This window comes from Lutra lutra, chromosome 15 (assembly GCF_902655055.1).
Source record: "Lutra lutra chromosome 15, mLutLut1.2, whole genome shotgun sequence".
Classification (NCBI taxonomy): domain Eukaryota; kingdom Metazoa; phylum Chordata; class Mammalia; order Carnivora; family Mustelidae; genus Lutra; species Lutra lutra.
This window is the reverse complement of record NC_062292.1, coordinates 37,203,455-37,222,360: the sequence shown is the minus strand read 5'-3', so window position 1 is coordinate 37,222,360 and position 18,906 is coordinate 37,203,455. Positions and strand designations below refer to the sequence as shown.

The 18,906-nt window shown below is 35.8% G+C and overlaps 1 protein-coding gene across 2 annotated transcripts in view; it reads right to left on the bottom strand.

Annotated features, from left to right (window-relative positions):
• CRB1 (crumbs cell polarity complex component 1) overlaps positions 1 to 18,906 on the bottom strand; it is a 136,454-nt gene that overhangs the window by 103,399 nt on the left and 14,149 nt on the right. The window contains exons 2-4 of one of the 2 annotated variants that reach the window (XM_047705093.1): positions 13,477 to 13,672; positions 10,191 to 10,330; positions 3,826 to 4,008 (exon numbers count right to left, since the gene is read on the bottom strand). In XM_047705093.1, the coding sequence (XP_047561049.1) occupies positions 3,826 to 4,008; positions 10,191 to 10,330; positions 13,477 to 13,672 (519 nt within the window). The remainder of the gene's footprint in view (positions 1 to 3,825; positions 4,009 to 10,190; positions 10,331 to 13,476; positions 13,673 to 18,906) is intronic. The other variant, XM_047705095.1, reaches the window with a different exon arrangement.

Genomic DNA, 18,906 nt, shown 5'->3' with positions numbered 1-18,906 from the left:
TTCTTCAAAAAGTTAAAAATAGAGGTGTGTCAAGGTGGCTCAGCTGGTCAGGCGTCTGACTCTTGATTTTTGCTCAGGTCACCATCTCAGGGTTGTGGGATCGAGCTCCTCATCAAGCTCTGTGCTGGATCTGGAGCCTGCTTGGGATTCTCTCTCTCTCTCTCTCTCTCCCTATACCCCTCCCTTATTGCTTTATCTCTAAAAGAAAAAAAAAAAACCCAAAAACAAAAAAAAAGGGGTGTATAGCTTTTCAAATGCTGAAAGAATTGTCAGTTCTCTTCATGAGTTTTCTAAATTACATGGAGTGATTAAAATAAGGATTATAATACCATCTGATCTTGAAGACAATGATGTTCTAAAATGGAGGAAGATAAAGGGACCTAAAATGGAAGTAAGTTCCCTTTACTTCATTCAAAGCAGTAAAATGTTAATACCAATAGGCTTGATAGATCACATGTGTATGCTGTAATACTCCAAACAACCACTATGAAAACAACACAAAATATCCAAATAAATAACTCAAGATGAAATCCTGAAAAAATGGTCAAGTAACCCATAGGAAAGTAAGAATAACAAAGGAATCCAATGGAGAATAAGTAATAAAATGACAGAGTTCAAACTGAACAATCAATAATTACTTAAATGTTAATGGCCTAAATACACTAATTATAAGGAAGAAATTGACAGGCTAAATTTTTTTTTAAAACCATGAGAGACTGTGGACTCTGAGAGGCAAACTGAGGTGTTTGGAGGGGAGAGGGATGGGAGGGGTTGGGTGAGCCTGGTGGTGGGTATTGTGGAGGGTGCATATTGCATGGAGCACTGGGATATGGTGCATAAACAATGAATTCTGGGACACTGAAAAGAAATAAAATTTTAAAAATACTAAAAATAAATAAAAGCTTGACCTAATAATATGCTGTTTATAAGAAACTCACTTCAAATTCAATTACAAGTAGGTTGAAAGTATAAGGATGGGAAAAGGTATACTATACAAACATCAATTTTTTAGCATGACTGTCTACGTAGAAAATCTGAAAGAATTCAAAAACTTTCCTGGAACTAATAAAAGATTATAGCAATGTTGCAAGGGATAAAGTTGATATACACAAGTCAAATGCTTTCCTATACAACAGCAGTGAACAAGTGGAATTAGAAATGAATAACACATTTATATTAGCATGTCAAAAATGAAATACTTAGGTATAAATCTAACAACATACATACTAGATCTATATGAGGAAAACTATAAATCTCTGATGAGAGATATCAAAGAACTACATAAGTGGAGAAATATCCCATGCTCATGAGTAGGAAGATTCAATATTGTCATGATGTTCGTTCTCTCCAATTTGATCTATAGATTCAATACAATCCCAAACAAAATCCCATCAAATAATTTCACAGATAACAACAAACTCATTCTAAAGTTTATATGGACAGGCAAAGGACCCAGGATAGCAACAGGATCATGAAAGAGAACAAAGTTGGAGAACTGACATGACCCAACTTCAAGACTTCAGACAGTAATCACACATGGTATTGGCAAAACATACACAGATAGATAATTAGAACAGAATAGATGGCCTGGAAAAAGATGCATGTAAATAGAGTCATCTGATCAGGGACAAAGAAGCGAAGCAATAGTCTTTTCAGTACCAGGTGAAACAAGTGGATATCTACGTGTAGAAAAGTAAATTTTCACACAAACCTTACATCCTTCATGAAAATTAACTCAAAATGGACTCACTGCAGACCTAAATGTAAAATGCAAAACTATAAAATGTCTAGAAACTAACATGGGGGCAAACCTAGATAACCTTGGGTAAGCTGAGGACTCTTTAGATACAACCCCGAAGGCACAGTCCGTGAAAAGAAATATTGACAAACTGAACCTCATTAAAATTTAAAACTTTTGCTTTATGAAAGACAGTGTCAAGAGAATGAGAAGATATAGGGGATCATTGTTCATAAAAACTCTTTTTATTTTAGCGACACAACAAAACTAGGTTTCTCAGTCTTTGTGGTCATATGACTAAATTTGACCAATAGAATGTGAATAGAGAGATAGCCACTACTTTTGGTATTGGCCTATAAAAACCTTCCAGAGGCCATGCTCCATTTTCCCTACCCTGCAAGTGGCCTGCTGCAGAAGAGCATGATAAACTTGGAAACCACTTTTGAAGATGGAAAAAGAAAAAGAGAGAAGAGCCTGTGACCCTGAATCACCATTCAGAGGACAACTGATCATGAGAACCCATTTTGGATTTGACATCAGTGAAAAATAAGTGATTTCATTAAGCCATAGAGATGTGGGATAGCCAAGACTTCTTAACTCATATAATCATTCTTAGTTCCTCGGATATTGATGCCAACACACTTTCCCAAAACATCTGACTGCCTCTCCTGTTTGGCCATGCAGATGCATTGGTCAAAAATGTTCTTTTGTCCAATGAGGCAATATCTGCAGTGGCCTCTGGGTTTGATATAATTTTCTCTTTATAACCCTAAATCTAACATTTAAAAACATTTATAACTCCCCTACCTTGTTTCAAGAAGAATTTAGAGTAGCTGACAAAAATACATACATTATACCAATATCAAATAACTTAGAAAAAATAAGAAAAAAAGAGCAACCATAAGAAACAGAAACAGGAAATTTAAATAATCCCAGGTAAGGTAAATATATAAATATGTTCCAGAAAAAAGCTAATGCTGTAGAACCCACATTAACCAATAAGATTTCTAGCCACCTACATAATTGGGAAATATGATATATTCCATGAATTTATTTCATGCTTTTTATCATTTATTAAGATTTATCTGCATGCCTTTTTATTAAGGGAAAAAGAAAGCAAGCTAGAAGTTGTTCAGGAAAAATACTACTTATCCTGACCTTGAGGAGATTTTTCTCCTATGTGTTCTGATAGAGAGGATGGTGAATAACAAACTCTCTCCTACAGCAAACACTGCTATGAATCAAAAGATTAAATTTCTCAAGTGAAACACAAAAAGGGATAGTAAATGGAGACAGACACCCACCCTCCTCTTTTTTCGTGTTCCTCATTTACTTTTCTCAGAAATCTTTAATAACAACTGAAATATTTTCCTCAGATATCAATTAATCTATTGAGAAAGAAATAAGATGGAAAGGTAGATAGTAATTAGTTTTCTCAGTGGTATCTATGCAGTTGTAGGTCAGTTGCTACTGATTACTAAACATGGGGACTGTCTCTAAACTTCTTTTTTTTAATCTCCAAACTTCTGAAATTTTTCAGAACATGGAAGCAGACGCAAATACAACCGCTCATTGGAAAATATACATGCAAACTTCCTCTGGGTTTCAGAGTAAGAATGCTGTACAAAAAGATAGAGTCACTTAACTTTAACATATAGAACACCTTTAGCTATAAAGCAGTGAGGAAGATTGCTTGAGATTAGATGATTTTTCTCAGTGTAAATATAAATAAGTGCACTAACTTTTTTTAGAGCAAATTTGAATAATGTAAAAGTTTAATATCACTATAAAATAAAAATTCCAACATTTTCTGTTTATAAAATAAAGAATTGGAGTTGAGTTCCAGTTCCCAGCATAGTGGATAAAAACATTTCCCTCCTTTATCCTTATTTTTAACATTTTCTTCATGATTTGAAGAATTAGGATATATGAAACATGGTATTTTTCATGCCCACAAGGGGGACCCTTTGCACCACAGCAGCAGAGATTATACTGCACAGATCTTACTGCTAATACACCATTTGATTGAATGCATGATCTGCCATAAAGTACTAGAGAGTCAAGTCCTCTCTCCTCTTTGCCCTTACCTGTGAGTCCAGGCGGACAGATACAAACATAACCTGAGGATTCAGAGTGGCTGAATGAAGAAGGCAGCTGAGCAAGGCGTCCATGTTGTTTCTCTGGGGACAGCTCTACACACGTCCCACCAGACCGGCAGGGGTTCCTGTTGCATTCGTTGATATGGGTCTCACATTGGGCACCCGTGTATCCTGTAGGATAAAAGTTCAGAGAAGCAGCTGAGTCAAAACTCCTCTCCCAGAGTTTATGCCTAAAAGGAGGCTGACCACCGTGCTAGTACCAATTAACAGGACCACGTGTTGCCCTCAAGGGGCTAACAAGGAGAATCTGGTAAGAGAAGCTTTCTTGGCCAACAGCAGTAGCAAAGGAATCACATGTACCATACTGACCAATATTTTTTAAAAATATTTAAATTAAATTAAATTAATTAAATTAAATTAAATTAAATTAAAAAATATTTTAAAAATAAGATAAAATGGGACTTCAGGATAACTTTGATTTCCTGATTATTTTAATTCCTGATTATTAAATTATTATTTAATTATCCTCAGATACTCCAACTGAATTTTTAGCAAGAAAATAATATTTTTAAAGAAAATAGCCCAAAAGAAAAAAAAAAAGAAAGTAGCCAAAAAGTCAGTAGAAACTATATAGCCAGCCCTAAATTCTTTTCTTAGAACTCAAAGCAAAGGCAAACGATTACTTCTTCACACTGAGTTAGACAGAATAAAAAATTATTTTGTATTTAAATGGATTTAGCTGGGTAATTTTATTAAGGATAAGAATAAAAACAAGACATTTAGTACTTTATAAAAAATTTAAATATCAAATATAAAAGACAGTCCATGCCAGAACTATTTATTTGGCTTTACATACACGTGCACCTGTTTTTAAAAAACTATATATATTCATAAATATAGTCTTTTGTGTGCATATTAACAGACCTGGAATCGCACTGTACACATCCTTCTGTAACTTACTTTGTTCGCTCCCTTGCACAATCTATCCATGTTAGTAAAATAGATCTAACTCATAATTTTAAACTATTCCAAGTATTCTGTAACATGGAAATACCATAGTTTAACCATAGTTTAATTATATATGCATGCTTCTGTAAATGTCCGGGTATAACATTGGGGTCTTTACGTAGGATGGAATTTCTGAGTTATAGATTATGTACATTTTTTATTTTAATAGACACTGATAAACGCCTCTGGAGTAGTTGTGCCATCTATATACTTATTAGCACTGGATGAAGATGCATATAGTTCCAAGCTTGCCAAAAATCGCTATTACCAAGTACAATGTTTTACCTGTTAGTTGGATTTTTAAAAAATTGTATTTCATTAATGTTTGGGTTTACATTTTCCCCAGTTACTATTGAATTTAACATGCTTTTGGATTTTTAAAACTCATTTCATATCAGTTTCCTGTTTTTCCCGTTAGACTGTCTTTCTGATTGATTTATAGGATGATTTACATAGCATGATACATACATAAGCTGAAATATGAAGTTCTTAAAGAACATAATTTGACTTATAATACAAGTGACTTTACAGTCAACTAAAGATCTTTGCACTGCCACTTAACTCTGCTGAGAAATATGTTTTTAAAATGAAATTTACAATCCAAAATTATAAAACCTATAAATCTGATCACGGTATTTCTTTACTTTAAAATAATTCAGTGGCGGGCGCCTGGGTGGCTCAGTTGGTTGGGCGACTGCCTTCGGCTCAGGTCATGATCCCAGAGTCCTGGGATCTAGTCCCACATCGGGCTCCCTGCTCCATGGGGAGTCTGCTTCTCCCTCTGACCTTCTCCTCTCTCATGCTCTCTCTCACTGTCTCTCAAATAAATAAAATAAATAAATAAATAAAATCTTTAAAAATAAAATAAAATAATTCAGTGGCTTCTGCTTTCATACAAAATAAAATTCAAAATCCTTAACCTGAAATGCCCTTTATTATCTGGCCCCATTCCCATCTCTACATTCTTTCCCTAGAATGTTTTGTTCCCTGAGGCCTTTATAGACAGGGTTTCCTTGCCTAGAAAATGCTCCTCCAAGACCATGGTTGGCTAAGTCTCAGTTTTGAGATTTAATCTTGTATGACTGTCTTGGAATGGCTTTTTCTCATGAAGAGATTTAAGTAAAATCCCTTTGTTTTCTCTCATATCACCCAGTTATTTCTTTCATCACTCATACAATAATTTATTATTTTTGTTATTGTTTTTATGTATAGTGCGTCCCTCAATAGACCTTAAGCTCCAAAAAAGCAAGGACTATTTTTTATTTATTCACCACTCTAATACTGAGCAATGCATAAATAGTAGACTTTCAATCAATGACTGAATGAGAGCCAAAGAGTAATAATCAACAGTTTAGATTACAATTCTAGTTTAGCAAGTAAATTGCAGAATTGACTATTAATAAGCAAATAATGAGGACAAGATATGATGACTCATTTTGTAATTTAAATAAAAGCCTGAATGGGGTCATATGTCAAATCATAACCGCAACACAAATTCTGTTGCTCAACAGTATAATACCTTTGTCACATATGACCTTGAGTTCTTTCTCAACTATTTGAAGAAGAAACTTCCAGATGAAAAAGGAAATTAAAAGCACATTCAGATCAAATCCCACAGTCCTTTGTGGTGACCCTCCCCCTACCAAGAACCCTAGTTAATAGTTCTTGGTTCTTGGTTCCAAAGTTCTCTCTCTTTTTTTTTTTTTAGATTTTATTTATTTATTTGACAGACATAGATCACAAGTAGGCAGAGAGGCAGGCAGAGAGAGAGGAAGGGAAGCAGGCTCCTTGCTGAGCAGAGAGCCTGATGCGGGGCTCGATCCCAGGACCCGAGATCATGACCTGAGGTGAAGGCAGAGGCTTTAACCCACTAAGCCACTCAGGCATCCCTTAAACCCACTTTTTCATAAGTTTTTATAAAGTGGTATTCCTTGTGCTACACTGAACTTATTGAAGAAAGCTCCAACTATTTTCAATTTTCTTCTCAGTTTAAGTCTCAAGTCTCATACCCAGGCCAGGTTATGAAGTAATTTAAAACCTTCATAAATCCTTTCTTACTTTCTGACTCATGCATGATCCTATTCCTATAGTGAACATTAGGAAGGTTCTGATTTATGGTCTTCCCAGTCCTGTCCCCACCACTGAGGCCCTGTGGGAATTTTGTTTGCTGCTCCCTTTAACCATGTACATAAATAGACTCCTTCAGTGAAGGCTATATTCAATTGTTTTAATAAGTTTTTCTACAAAACTTTGTATAAAGGAACAATATGATATTGAGTCAAGTCCCCAAGGTTCTTATGTTTTTCTGTTTTTAAACAAGTCCAATCTTACCTGGGTAACAAGAAAAAATTTAAGATAATCATTTAAGATAACTGATACTTCTTGTAATTAATTACTTTTGAAGTGAGGACCCCAGTGGTGGATTCTTGCCATTGCCTTCAGTTGTGGTGGTCTTGTGATCTGAAGGAATGGTCTCTTTTTCTTAGATACAGGGTAGTCTGAAGCATTAAATCTTCTCTTTATATATCACAGTAAGAATAGGATACAAAGACATTCTGAAATTTTCTGTCTAGGCAAAATCACCATCATCCAGTAACCTAAGAAAGAAATTCAAGCAGAACTGTCCTTGGGCTGTGCCCCTTTCTTAATTCTCACATCATAGCTGCATCCTCAAGAGTCTCATGGCTGTCCATTCCCTCATCCCCACCCTTAACCCTGTAGTCATAGTTCTGGCAAATAGCCTTATCTCTTGTTTAAACTACTGAAGAACTTTTTTGTTGTTCTTGTTTACTAGAATCGGTGCCTTTTGTTTTATTTCTCTCAATCATCTTCTACTCACTCTCACTCTTTTCCAGAAAATTATTACTAAATCTGCAGGCCGGATTATGCTACTTCTCTGTCCCATAGTGTTCCAGGCAGACAAGCAGCATTGTGATCTGGCTTGAGTCTTGTCTTGTTCCCCAAGCTCAACTCTCTACCACCAGCGCTATGTTGTCCAGCATTTTGGAACAATCACTCAAAGTTCTACAACTGGATATGCTCTTTTCCATGTGTGCCTATAGCCCTTTCTTCCGTCTTCCTTTCCCTTCCTCTCTTCTTTCCTTAAATCAATTATGAGCTACTACGTGCCAGCCACAGGGTCTCTTAATTTTGGTACCTAGTTAACATTTATTGAGTGCTTACTATGGTCTAGGCTGATGTAGGAACTTTATATATATTACTGGATCTTTTTCTAAAGTAATTCTACAAAGTGAATATTATTATCATCTTTGCTTTATAGATGAGGAAACCAAGGCTCAGAGCAGTAAAGTAACTGCTCCAAAGTCACACAGTTAGTGAGTACATTTCTGGGATATGCTTCGTGATCTTTCAAATTTTCTAAAATGGTGCCTACTGGATCAGACCATCTCTGTACTTCTTCTCCCCTTATTCCCTGTTATAGAATCTATCGTAACCTTTTACTGTACCAAAAATTGTAATATGCACATTTTTTTTACACTTTCTCTACTAGAATTTAAATTCTTTGGAAGAAGGGACCATGTCTTTTTGATTCCCAGACCCCTGATACATATATGTGGTACTGCAATCCCTGTGGCTTAAATGATTGAATCCATGAATGAATAGAACCCATATTGATTTGTCTCTCTCTCTCTCTTTTTTTTTAGATAGGTCTTCTTAACTGCCTCACTTCATTACAAACCCTCTAGAGAACAGAAACCATTCTCATATGTAATTCCTACCTCCTGTTGTAGAACCTGGTACCTAGTAGCAGTTGCTTTTTTTGAGTACCTAATATGTTCCAGGCCCTGTTTTTATAATTTTATTCTTCATAGTAATACAAGTCATTTTTTCACCCCTCATTTGCAGATGAGGAACTTAAGAAATGAGAGGTAACCACCTTAGTTCACTCAGTTAATAAGGGATAGATTTGTTCTATTCCCAAATTGTCTACTCTACCCATATCCAGATAGAATCTTGTACAGAGTGTTATTTGAATGTTGGGTGTTGACTGATCACAAGAAAGTGAAAAAACACATTTTGGATTATTTTCAGTATTTAAATTAAACCATTGACCAAAGGGCAAAAAACAGGCCCTATTCGTTATCTGGAAGTGGGTAGACACATGACTTCTAAAGATTCCTGAGCCACAGAATTCAGAGCTTCCTTTTACACTTTCACATTTTTTAAAAAGATTTATTTATTTGACAGAGATCACAAGTAGGCAGAGAGGCAGGCAGAGAGAGAGAGAGGGAATCAGGCTTCCTGCTGAGCAGAGAGCCCGATGTGGGGCTTGACCCCAGGAATCTGGGATCATGACCTGAGCCGAAGGCAGAGGCTTTAACCCACTGAGCCACCCAGGTGCCCCTCACATTTGTTTTTTACCTACAAAATATATGCAGCCAAAGCATGGTAAATGTCCCTTAGACAATGAGATGCCTTTCAATGGAAAGCTACTAACAACTGGATTGACCTCAGTCTCCGAGTTTCCTCCCCAACCACAGGATTATTTTTTCTTTAGACAGTAAAATGAAAGGGAGAAACCGATAGATGCTCGGTAAGCTTTAAACAGCTAGATTTGAAATAATCATAAGTTTATCATTTTTTACTAGAGGATCAAGAAAGAGAAGATATACTCTTTTATTTTATCAATAAAATCAAAGTGAGAATTAGTTTAAAAATATGTCAAGCAGGTTTTTTTGCCAAAATTAACATCAATATTTAAAGATGACTTATTAACTTGAGTGTTATATAATGTTTTCTACTGATTCTGGTATCACCTCTACACTCAGCTTAATTACCCCTTATGTGTAATTTTTAGTTGTGGTTTATGTATATTAAACTTGTAATCTCACTTATATTATAAATGCCTAGGAGAATACACCCATTTCTGGAATATTCTATATCCTCTATGGGAACCATCATAATTATGTTGACTGACTCCATGAATTATAATATAATCTCCTAGGATTTTAATACTATTTCATGAGTTTCCATATATTCTAGGTATTACGGAAAACATGTTGGAAGAAAAGGAAGCATCTTCAAGTGAATTTTTCTCCATGAAGACCATGCTGAAATTGACTCTTCTATTCATTTTTTCCTCTCCATTTTTTCTAGAAAGTTCTGATGATTGGGCAACTTGGTAACCTACTTTAGACAATGCATAGTGTAGCAATAAGTATGTGTGAACAATGAAGAATACAATTAAATTAAAAATGATAAGTAGAAGAAAGAGTTGGTTTTATACTTTTAACAATAAGAATTTTTAGTTCGTGTTTGCTATAAGTGATTTGTTTCTATTCTAAGCCCCCCCCCCCCACAAAAGGAAGATCTTTGTCACTTACCAGGCCAGCAGTGACAAGTGTAATTGTCAGCACTGTCCTCACATGTAGCGTTATTATGACAGGGTTTTGACCAACACAGAGGCATCAGGGTCTCACAATGTGTCCCTGTGAATCCACTACCCGTGCAGTTACAGCTATAGCTGGAGAGTAAAATGAAATTTTCACATCAACTCTTGGTCATATCGAGATCAAATATCTTTATTCTGTCTCTTCCCCTGACCATTTGAGACCCAAGGCATGGTTTTAATACTTATAGCAAGAAATCTAGGGAATCATCTCTATAAGCCTGAAAACATTGTGTATTTCCATACTAATATATGATTATCTTTTTTAATTTATAGTATGGCTTCCTGCAAAATGATTGGGAAACCATGATGATTAACTTCAGTTTTCTCATCCATAAATTGAAGATAATAATACCTATGTCAAGGGTTATTGTGATAATTAAATATGCATAAAAAGAATAGACACAGTATCTGAAGCATCAGAAAAACACTGAATTACTACTAAGTAGGACTAAATAAAGTTGTTAATATTTATGAAGGCAATAGAGAATGATTTATACCACTGTGTCATTCTTTTATATATACAGCCCATTAATAAGGTCCCTTATGAAAAATGAAACAATAAATTATTTAAAAAACAGGAAAAGCCCTCATTATATGAACTGTGACTTATGTTCTCTTATTTTTACATTACAGAAATATTTGAGTCTTGCTATTTCTAACCATTCATTGGTTGAGTGAGATTATCTGACAGATTCAGAACACAAACCTGATGGAGAAACTTGTTGACTTTATCAAGAGGAGTCTTTTAATTTAGATGGGATCTCCTCTGGACTTAGTACTGTAAAAAGATGGGCTTGCACACTCAACTTAGATAAAATGAAGGTCTGGAGGAAAGAACGCCTATGAATATATAAAGAGTTGGAGTCCTGTCCATTATGGTTTGTCTGTATATTTACCATCAAATACAGAGACTAAGATTTCATACTAAGATTTCACTAATGAAATATTAGCAAATGTAATAAGTTACTATAATTTTTGTATGTATTACTAGTGATAAATCCTCTTACTAATTAAAAACATTTACCAAAAATCTACTATATACAAGATGTTAGAGATAAGAGCCATGTACTTAGGCTGACTAGTGGATCTCAATTTCTAGAATTAGAGACTCTATTGGCACATTTCTTTGGTCTGCAAGAACCTATATTCTGTGTGTGTGTGTGTGTGTGTGTGTGTGTGTGTGTGTAGTTTCTGACTTTCCCATTAACCTCATAGCAAATATGGTACTTTCTTGTTGTGGGAAATCAAAATCAAGTTGTACTTGTTGACCTTGGGGTTATCTTCTCAAAATTTAGGTAGTAAGAGAAATAAGGGTAAAATAAAAAAAAATATATTCATGGCACATGAGTTAAAGAAATGAAAGGTAGCAGGAGTCAGCCTTGTTCTGCTTGCATTTCCATAGGAAGCAAAAGCTTTGTGTGTTTTCTTTTTTTTTTTGTTTTCTTTTTTTTTTTTTTAAGATTTTATTTATTTATTTGACAGAGAGAGATCACAAGTAGACGGAGAGGCAGGCAGAGAGAGAGAGGGAAGCAGGCTTCTTGCTGAGTAGAGAGCCCGATGTGGGACTCGATCCCAGGACCCTGAGATCATGACCTGAGCCGAAGGCAGCGGCTTAACCCACTGAGCCACCCAGGCGCCCAGTGTGTGTTTTCTGTCTGATGCTTTGTGGAGACAGCAAAGCATGGATGGAAGGAGCTCCTGCTCTTCCTCTGGACTGCATGTATGGAAACTTGCATTCTGGTGTGTCTGCATGTTGGTCAGTAACCTGCCTTCAGGAATGTAGATTCTAGCCCCTGGAGGATGATTTGGGTAAAACTGAAAGTCAGAGGCAAGATGTGGAATGTGATTAGAAGTTAGGCTTTATAGTTTACAAAAAAAAATATACATCTACATTGTTCTATTTTTTTTTTTTAAAGATTTATTTATTTGGGAGGGGGAAGGAGGAAAGGCAGAAGAAGAGAGAGAATCTTAAGCAGACCCCACTCGGGCTCAGTCCCATGACCCTGAGATCATGACCTGAGCCTAAACCAAGAGTTGGGTCATTTAACCAAGTATGCCACCCAGGCACCCCACATTGTTCTGTTTAAAATTGTATCATTTTGCTGATAGTTGAAATACATGTGCCCTTCCCCCTTTTGAGTCTGATTCTCTTTGAAACTCAGATTTGGGATAAATTCTATCTTTTTAAATAAAGGAGAATTGGATTCTAGTCCTTCCTTTGCAAACAATTAACTGTGTGAACTTGTGGGAGTCACCTAACTTCCCTGAACCTTAGACACCTTGATGTAATGGGAGACTATTAATGCTCACCTTGCCTTCCAGTGAGCTGTTGAAGGACCCAATAAGACATTAAGTACTAATGCTGTTCATATTGTTATGCATTTGATAACTCAATATTTGTGTTAAAATAGGTATCAGGGGCGCCTGGGTGGCTCAGTCGGTTAAGCCTCTGACTCTTGATCTCAGCTCAGGTCATGATCTCAGGGTCGTGAGTTCTAGCCCCATGCTGGGCTCCATGCTGGATGTGGAGCCTATTTAAAAAAATTAGGTATCAGAAAGTTCTCTAAAATATTTTATACCAATTCAACTACCATTACCTAAATTTATTATATGTATCATATTAAGGTGTTATTTGTTTGTTTACTTATTTTACTGAAAAGCCAATGATAGAATCTGCTTTGGAGCAGAATCACATGGCTACTTCTCGCCATTCTACTCTTTCAACAGTATTCACCCAATTCCCCGAAAACCTGAAAATTCAAGATATAATCAATTTAATACCACTGCCTTTTCCAACAGTGTTTTTATATAAAATTCCTGAAGAATTTCTATTTCACCACTTGATTTATATGCTTGTTATTATGTAAATACAACCTAATATTTACTTACAGAATGATCTCTAGCTCTGTTTTTGCACCTTCCCTATCTACAACAGGTTTAATTCATAGAATTTAAAAGCTGGCATTTTTCTGTATCATAAAAGTTCTAAACGATTATGAGAGTGACTCGGGAAATCCTCACTTTGGGGACAAATGTCCTCCAAAGGATGCATTTTTGAAGTAAAACCTGAATGTTACTATTTGTTGTTCCTTAAAGGGTAAAGCAATATGAACATTTTCGACTAAGGACATGAGCTCTCCAAACTCCCCAGAGTGATGTAATAGCTGTTGGTCCATGAGTTCTCTCTAAGCCAATCACCCAAACAGGAGAAAACGTACCTGCTGTGCCCATCTACGCACAGCCCCCCATGGAGGCACGGCTGACTGGCACATTCATCGGTATTGAGTTCACAGTGTTCACCTACGAATCCAGGGGGACAGTCACAGAAATAAGCCCCCAGAGCATCCCGACAAGTTGCACCGTTTCGGCAGGGCTGGGACCGACATTCATCAAATTCCATTTCACAGTTCACACCTTTTAAGAGAGTCAGCACAGATAAAAGGAAAAGTTTTAGCACAGCATTCATATTTTAGCTCTTGGACAGTGCTTTATTTACCAGAGCACTTGTCAAATGTTATGTTACCCAAAATAATTTTCCTCCTTAATTGTAATTGATATTAACTTCCTGGCACACTTGTGGGAAGTTGCACAATGCACAGCAGCTGTTACTTACAAAGAACTGTTGCATACAACAGCTTGTGGCGCTTTAGTCTGTTCAAACAAGTCATTTTTAGAACAAAGTTACTGTTAACTGTACTTTTGTTGGAAGCTTAAAAGGGACTGGTCAATGTTTGCAAATTATTTTTAAACAGTTAGTTCGGCATCATGTAAAGAAGTGGGTAAGAGCTCAGACTCCGAAGTCAAACGAGCTGAGTTGGGATCTTGGCATTAGCCACGTGACCTTAAACTATTCTTAACCTTTCCGTATCTCAGTTTCTGCACCTGAAAAACGGGACCAATACTTGTAATTACCTCACAATTACAATATGTTCTAAAGTGCTTATGATAGTAGGCGAAACATACTAAATGTTATTAGAAGAAAAAAAAACAATACTTGTTCTTTCAACATTTATTGTACAAATACAATGTGCAATTAATTCCTTAAGTGCTCCGTCTGCAGAGGCTTTTTTTTACCTTAAATTTTCTGTAGTGTTGTAAAATACTACTTTCAATTAGGAAATCAGTTTCTGATTTAAACTTAATATAATTAGTGGCACTATTAGGAGCTACTTCATTTTAAGGTAATGTTACATTAAAATATATGTATTTATAGTAAGTGAAAATTATTTAGTAAGTAAAGAAGTTTAAGATTTACAAAAGTAGTCACATGGAGACAAACTACCCTACTGAATCTGTCAAAATAATATTTGATAGACAATAGTCAAATTTGCATATGTTTTAAAAGATGCAAAATGGAGAGTATCTATTTTTAAATATCTTTATTTCTATGCCTATAACTCAGGATAATAAATTATGTATTAAAATGATATTGAAGGATTTTCAAATGACTCAGAAGTTATTAATAGTTTGATTATGTGCCACCTTTCCTGACAAAAAAAGTGGTTGAATATTCTGACATTGCTGACCATTTACAACTGTGACTAGATTCTGTAAATACCTAAGTTGAAAGGGATGCCAGCATATTAAATTTGGTTGCTTTTTTTAAGAAGAAAAAAATCTTAAAAATTAAATTTTACGTCGATAAGAATAGAAAGCTGTGGAACAGTAGTATTTGTTGCAAGGTAAATGGCTTGCTGTGTGAGGCCTGGCCACTTCTTACCCAGTCTAGGAATGAGATCAATCATATCTGTTGTATTTGGTATTAGTAATGTCAAGAGAAAGAACACTGAACTGGCCAGTAGAAGACCTACATTCTCATTCTTACTCTCTCTGAAATGGCTTTTCAGCAGTATTTCAGTATCTCTATTTCTGCCATGCAAAATAAATGACAATAGATATCTCTATTTTCAAGAATGTGAGATAAATATAATAAGCTCTTTAAAATATTTTTTCTTATAATTATTTTTTAACATATATAGCAACTCATATGGTAAGGGGTTAGTTTTCAGTAATGATAAGGCACAAAATTACCTGAAATGACAATGATCAATCCTAACTTTAAGCAGAATGAACTATGCCCACCCAAGAATGTGTGGTCACTGTGGGTTCCCATAGTGCTCTCTGAGCAGCGGGCAACTGGCACTTACTCGGTACCTGCCATATGTAGGTTCAAAGCATGGTGATTTCACATGTATTCTTACCTGGGTCCCATACTTGTCAATGGCTGTCTTTGTACAATTCCTATCACTACATACTCCCTATGTACAATTCCCCACTACATACATATTGTCAATCCAGTTGTCCAGAGTGCCTTTGCCCATGTGATGTTGGACTATGTCCTTTGGTAGTTTAGTCATCTATATTTGCTGGAAAGTAGTAATATATTAAGTCAAATTAGTGGTTTAGAACTTGTTAAAGCTTTTCTAAATTTTATCTTATAACTCAAATAAAATTCATATCGCCATCTGATACACACCCAGATTACTTCCTAGGGCTTAAGAAATACATTTTAAACCATTATTTTAAATTCTGAAGCTCCACTTATATGTTGCAGCTCAACTACATTAGTTTTAAAGCGAACCTGATGTACAATTAAGAATGGACTTGAGTAGTTTAGATACAGTTTCAACTCAGCTGGTTACTTTGGGGTGATTTATTTGTATTATCTTGATAGTACTTAATGATACAATTTTTATTGCATCTTATCACTACTGCTGATATAGACAAAAATTATTGGGTCAAGGTCTGCATGATGCAAAAGTAGCCAGATGAAATGTGGTGAAGTACAGTCAGTTATCCAGATGTCTTTGTGTTTCCAGATGCTGGCTTCATACATAAAACATATGGATAACTAACTATGGTTTTCGTTTTTCATTTGGATACTTGCTGTCAATCACATGCTTACATCCACTGAATATACAATTATTCAACCTTCAAAACCATACCTGAACTGTGAGGTCCATTCTATCTGGAAACATTCACTTTATGCCTAGTGTTAGTAAGTGCAGCACCATATTACTGTAACTGTATGTGGTAACAGAAATTGAATAGAGTCACAGTGAGTAGTATTTCTGTGGTTGATTTTCTAAGAAACAGAAAATTCATAATTGTATAGTTGTCTCACAAAAATCCACCCAGGAACCAAACCAATCTGTTGGAATTCATTAATAGTTAATAGTATGAAACATAAAAAAATAGAAAGTGTGTGTGGGGAGAAACAAACCACACAGGACAAGAAGAACTCTGCACCAAAAGAAGAAAGTATAGGACAGGAAAAGAAAAATCCACAGATGTCATTAGCTTTGGTAACTCATTATGACGAATACTGTGCTAATTAATATCCACAAAGGCATCCCTACATAAAAATAGGGACCTAAGGTGTCAGATCATTAATTCCTGACAGTCCAAGATAATTTCACTCTAAACTACTCAATTTGCATTAACTGTTAAAAGAGGTTCAGAAATTTTCTCACAGCCAAATATTAACTAATATCTGCAACAACTTTGTTTTCTTTTTTTTTAATTTTTTAAAATTTCTTTTCAGCGTAACAGTATGCATTGTTTTTGCACCACACCCAGTGCTCCATGCAATACGTGCCCTCCCCAATACCCACCACCTTGTTCCCCCAACTTCCTTCAAGACCCTCAGGTTGTTTTTCAGAGTCCATACTCTCTCATGGTTCACCTCCCCTTCCAATTTCCCTCAACTCCCTTCTCCTCTCTATCTACCCATGTCCTCCATGTTATTTGTTATGCTCCGAAAATAAGTGAAACCATATGACAATTGACTCTCTGCTTGACTTAATTCACTCAGCATAATCTCTTCCAGTCCAGTCCATGTTGCTACAAAAGTTAGGTATTCATCCTTTCTGATAGAGACATAATACTCCATAGTGTATATGGACCACATCTTCCTTATCCATTCGTCCGTTGAAGGGCATCTTGGTTCTTTCCACAGTTTGGCGACCGTGGCCATTGCTGCTATAAACATTTGGGTACAGATGGCCCTTCTTTTCACTACATCTGTATCTTTGGGGTAAATACCCAGTAGTGTAATTGCAGGGTCATATTTTCAAATAAGGTCACAGTCTGAGGTACTTTGATGTAGGGTTTAGAATTTCAATGGAGGAATTTGTGTGTTGGGAGAGGTCAGAATTCAAGCCCAACAGACTTCTGCTTGATTTTTTTTTTAAGGATTTATTTATTTACTTGACAGACGTAGGCAGAGAGGCAGGCAGAGAGAGAGAGGAGGAAGCAGGCTCCCTGCTGAGCAGAGAGCCTGCCCCAGGGCTCAATCCCAGGACCCTGAGATCATGACCTGAGCCAAAGGCAGAGGCTTTAACCCACTGAGCCACCCAGGCATCCCAGACTCCTGCTTGATTTGTGTTTCTGTCACCATCTTCAAATTCTTAATAATTTTTGAACTACGGACCCCACATTTTTTATTTTTCAGCAGAACCCACAAATTATGGAGCCTTTCTGTGTATAAGCCCTTAATTAACATTTAAGCTTTTTATAAATGATATACATAGACTGAATTCTTTTTTTTCCTGACCAAAACCTGATTGATACACAGTCCCAAGACAGGAAAGATTGGAGTAGAATATTCAAATGAGCAGAACTGTTCAGTTTTTGGCCCACCTCAGCTGAGAGACAAACAGAAAGTTAAATATGTAGCAAAAATGAAGGAGGAACAGAAGTCCCAGACTCTTCATCCTCACCCTTGGTGAGTTGGGACTTTGATACTACGCCAGATAAGTGTTGGGATCCCAGGAGAGAAGTTGTCTCCACTTCCTTATAGAAATCTGGAAAGACATCAGGACACACATAATTTCCAAGCCACCATAGTACAGAATGGTACAGCAGAGAAAACTATGTAGGATCTGGGTAGATGGAAATTAAATAGTTTTATAGAGAATGCTAATTAAAGCATGCAAGGCAGACAAATGCTTTTGCAAATGAGTCCAGCAAATACTTTTTGTATCATGCTGAGTTAGGAAATTATAAAAACTGTACCTGCTATTATTATTTTCCTTTCTCCCATTTTCCTTTGCCATTCATCATGGAAGAGTAGAAAGAACATGGATTTTGTAGACAGACTACTTAGGACAAAACTCTGCTCTGCCATTGCTAACACCAAGGTTGGATTATAGTAAATGCTCAATGAATGGTAGGTACTACCCTAATCTATAATGTATTATAGTCAATCTATATATATTAGAATCTATGTATTAGAGTCAATCTATAATGTATTATAGATTATAGGTATTATAGGTATATAGGTATTATAGGTATAGGTATAGGTATTATAGATATATAGGTATTATAGGTATAGATATAGGTATAATCTATAATAGGTATTACCTATAATCTATTTGTTCTTTCCTATTCCTTCTTCAATTCTTCAGGGTAGATATGATAAAAAAATATTTTTGAAAAGTCTTTGGAAGCAAACATATTCCTGAAAGGGAATTTGGAATAGATTCCAATTCCACGAAAACAAATAGAGATGGCATACTGGACAGATTTGGAGGAGACACTATACTAAATATGCTTTTTTTTTGAAAAGGGCTACAATGGACATAAACATAGCTAATGAGCAACAGTAAATATATAGCCCAAATTAGGTAGTAAATATTTGAGGTAGC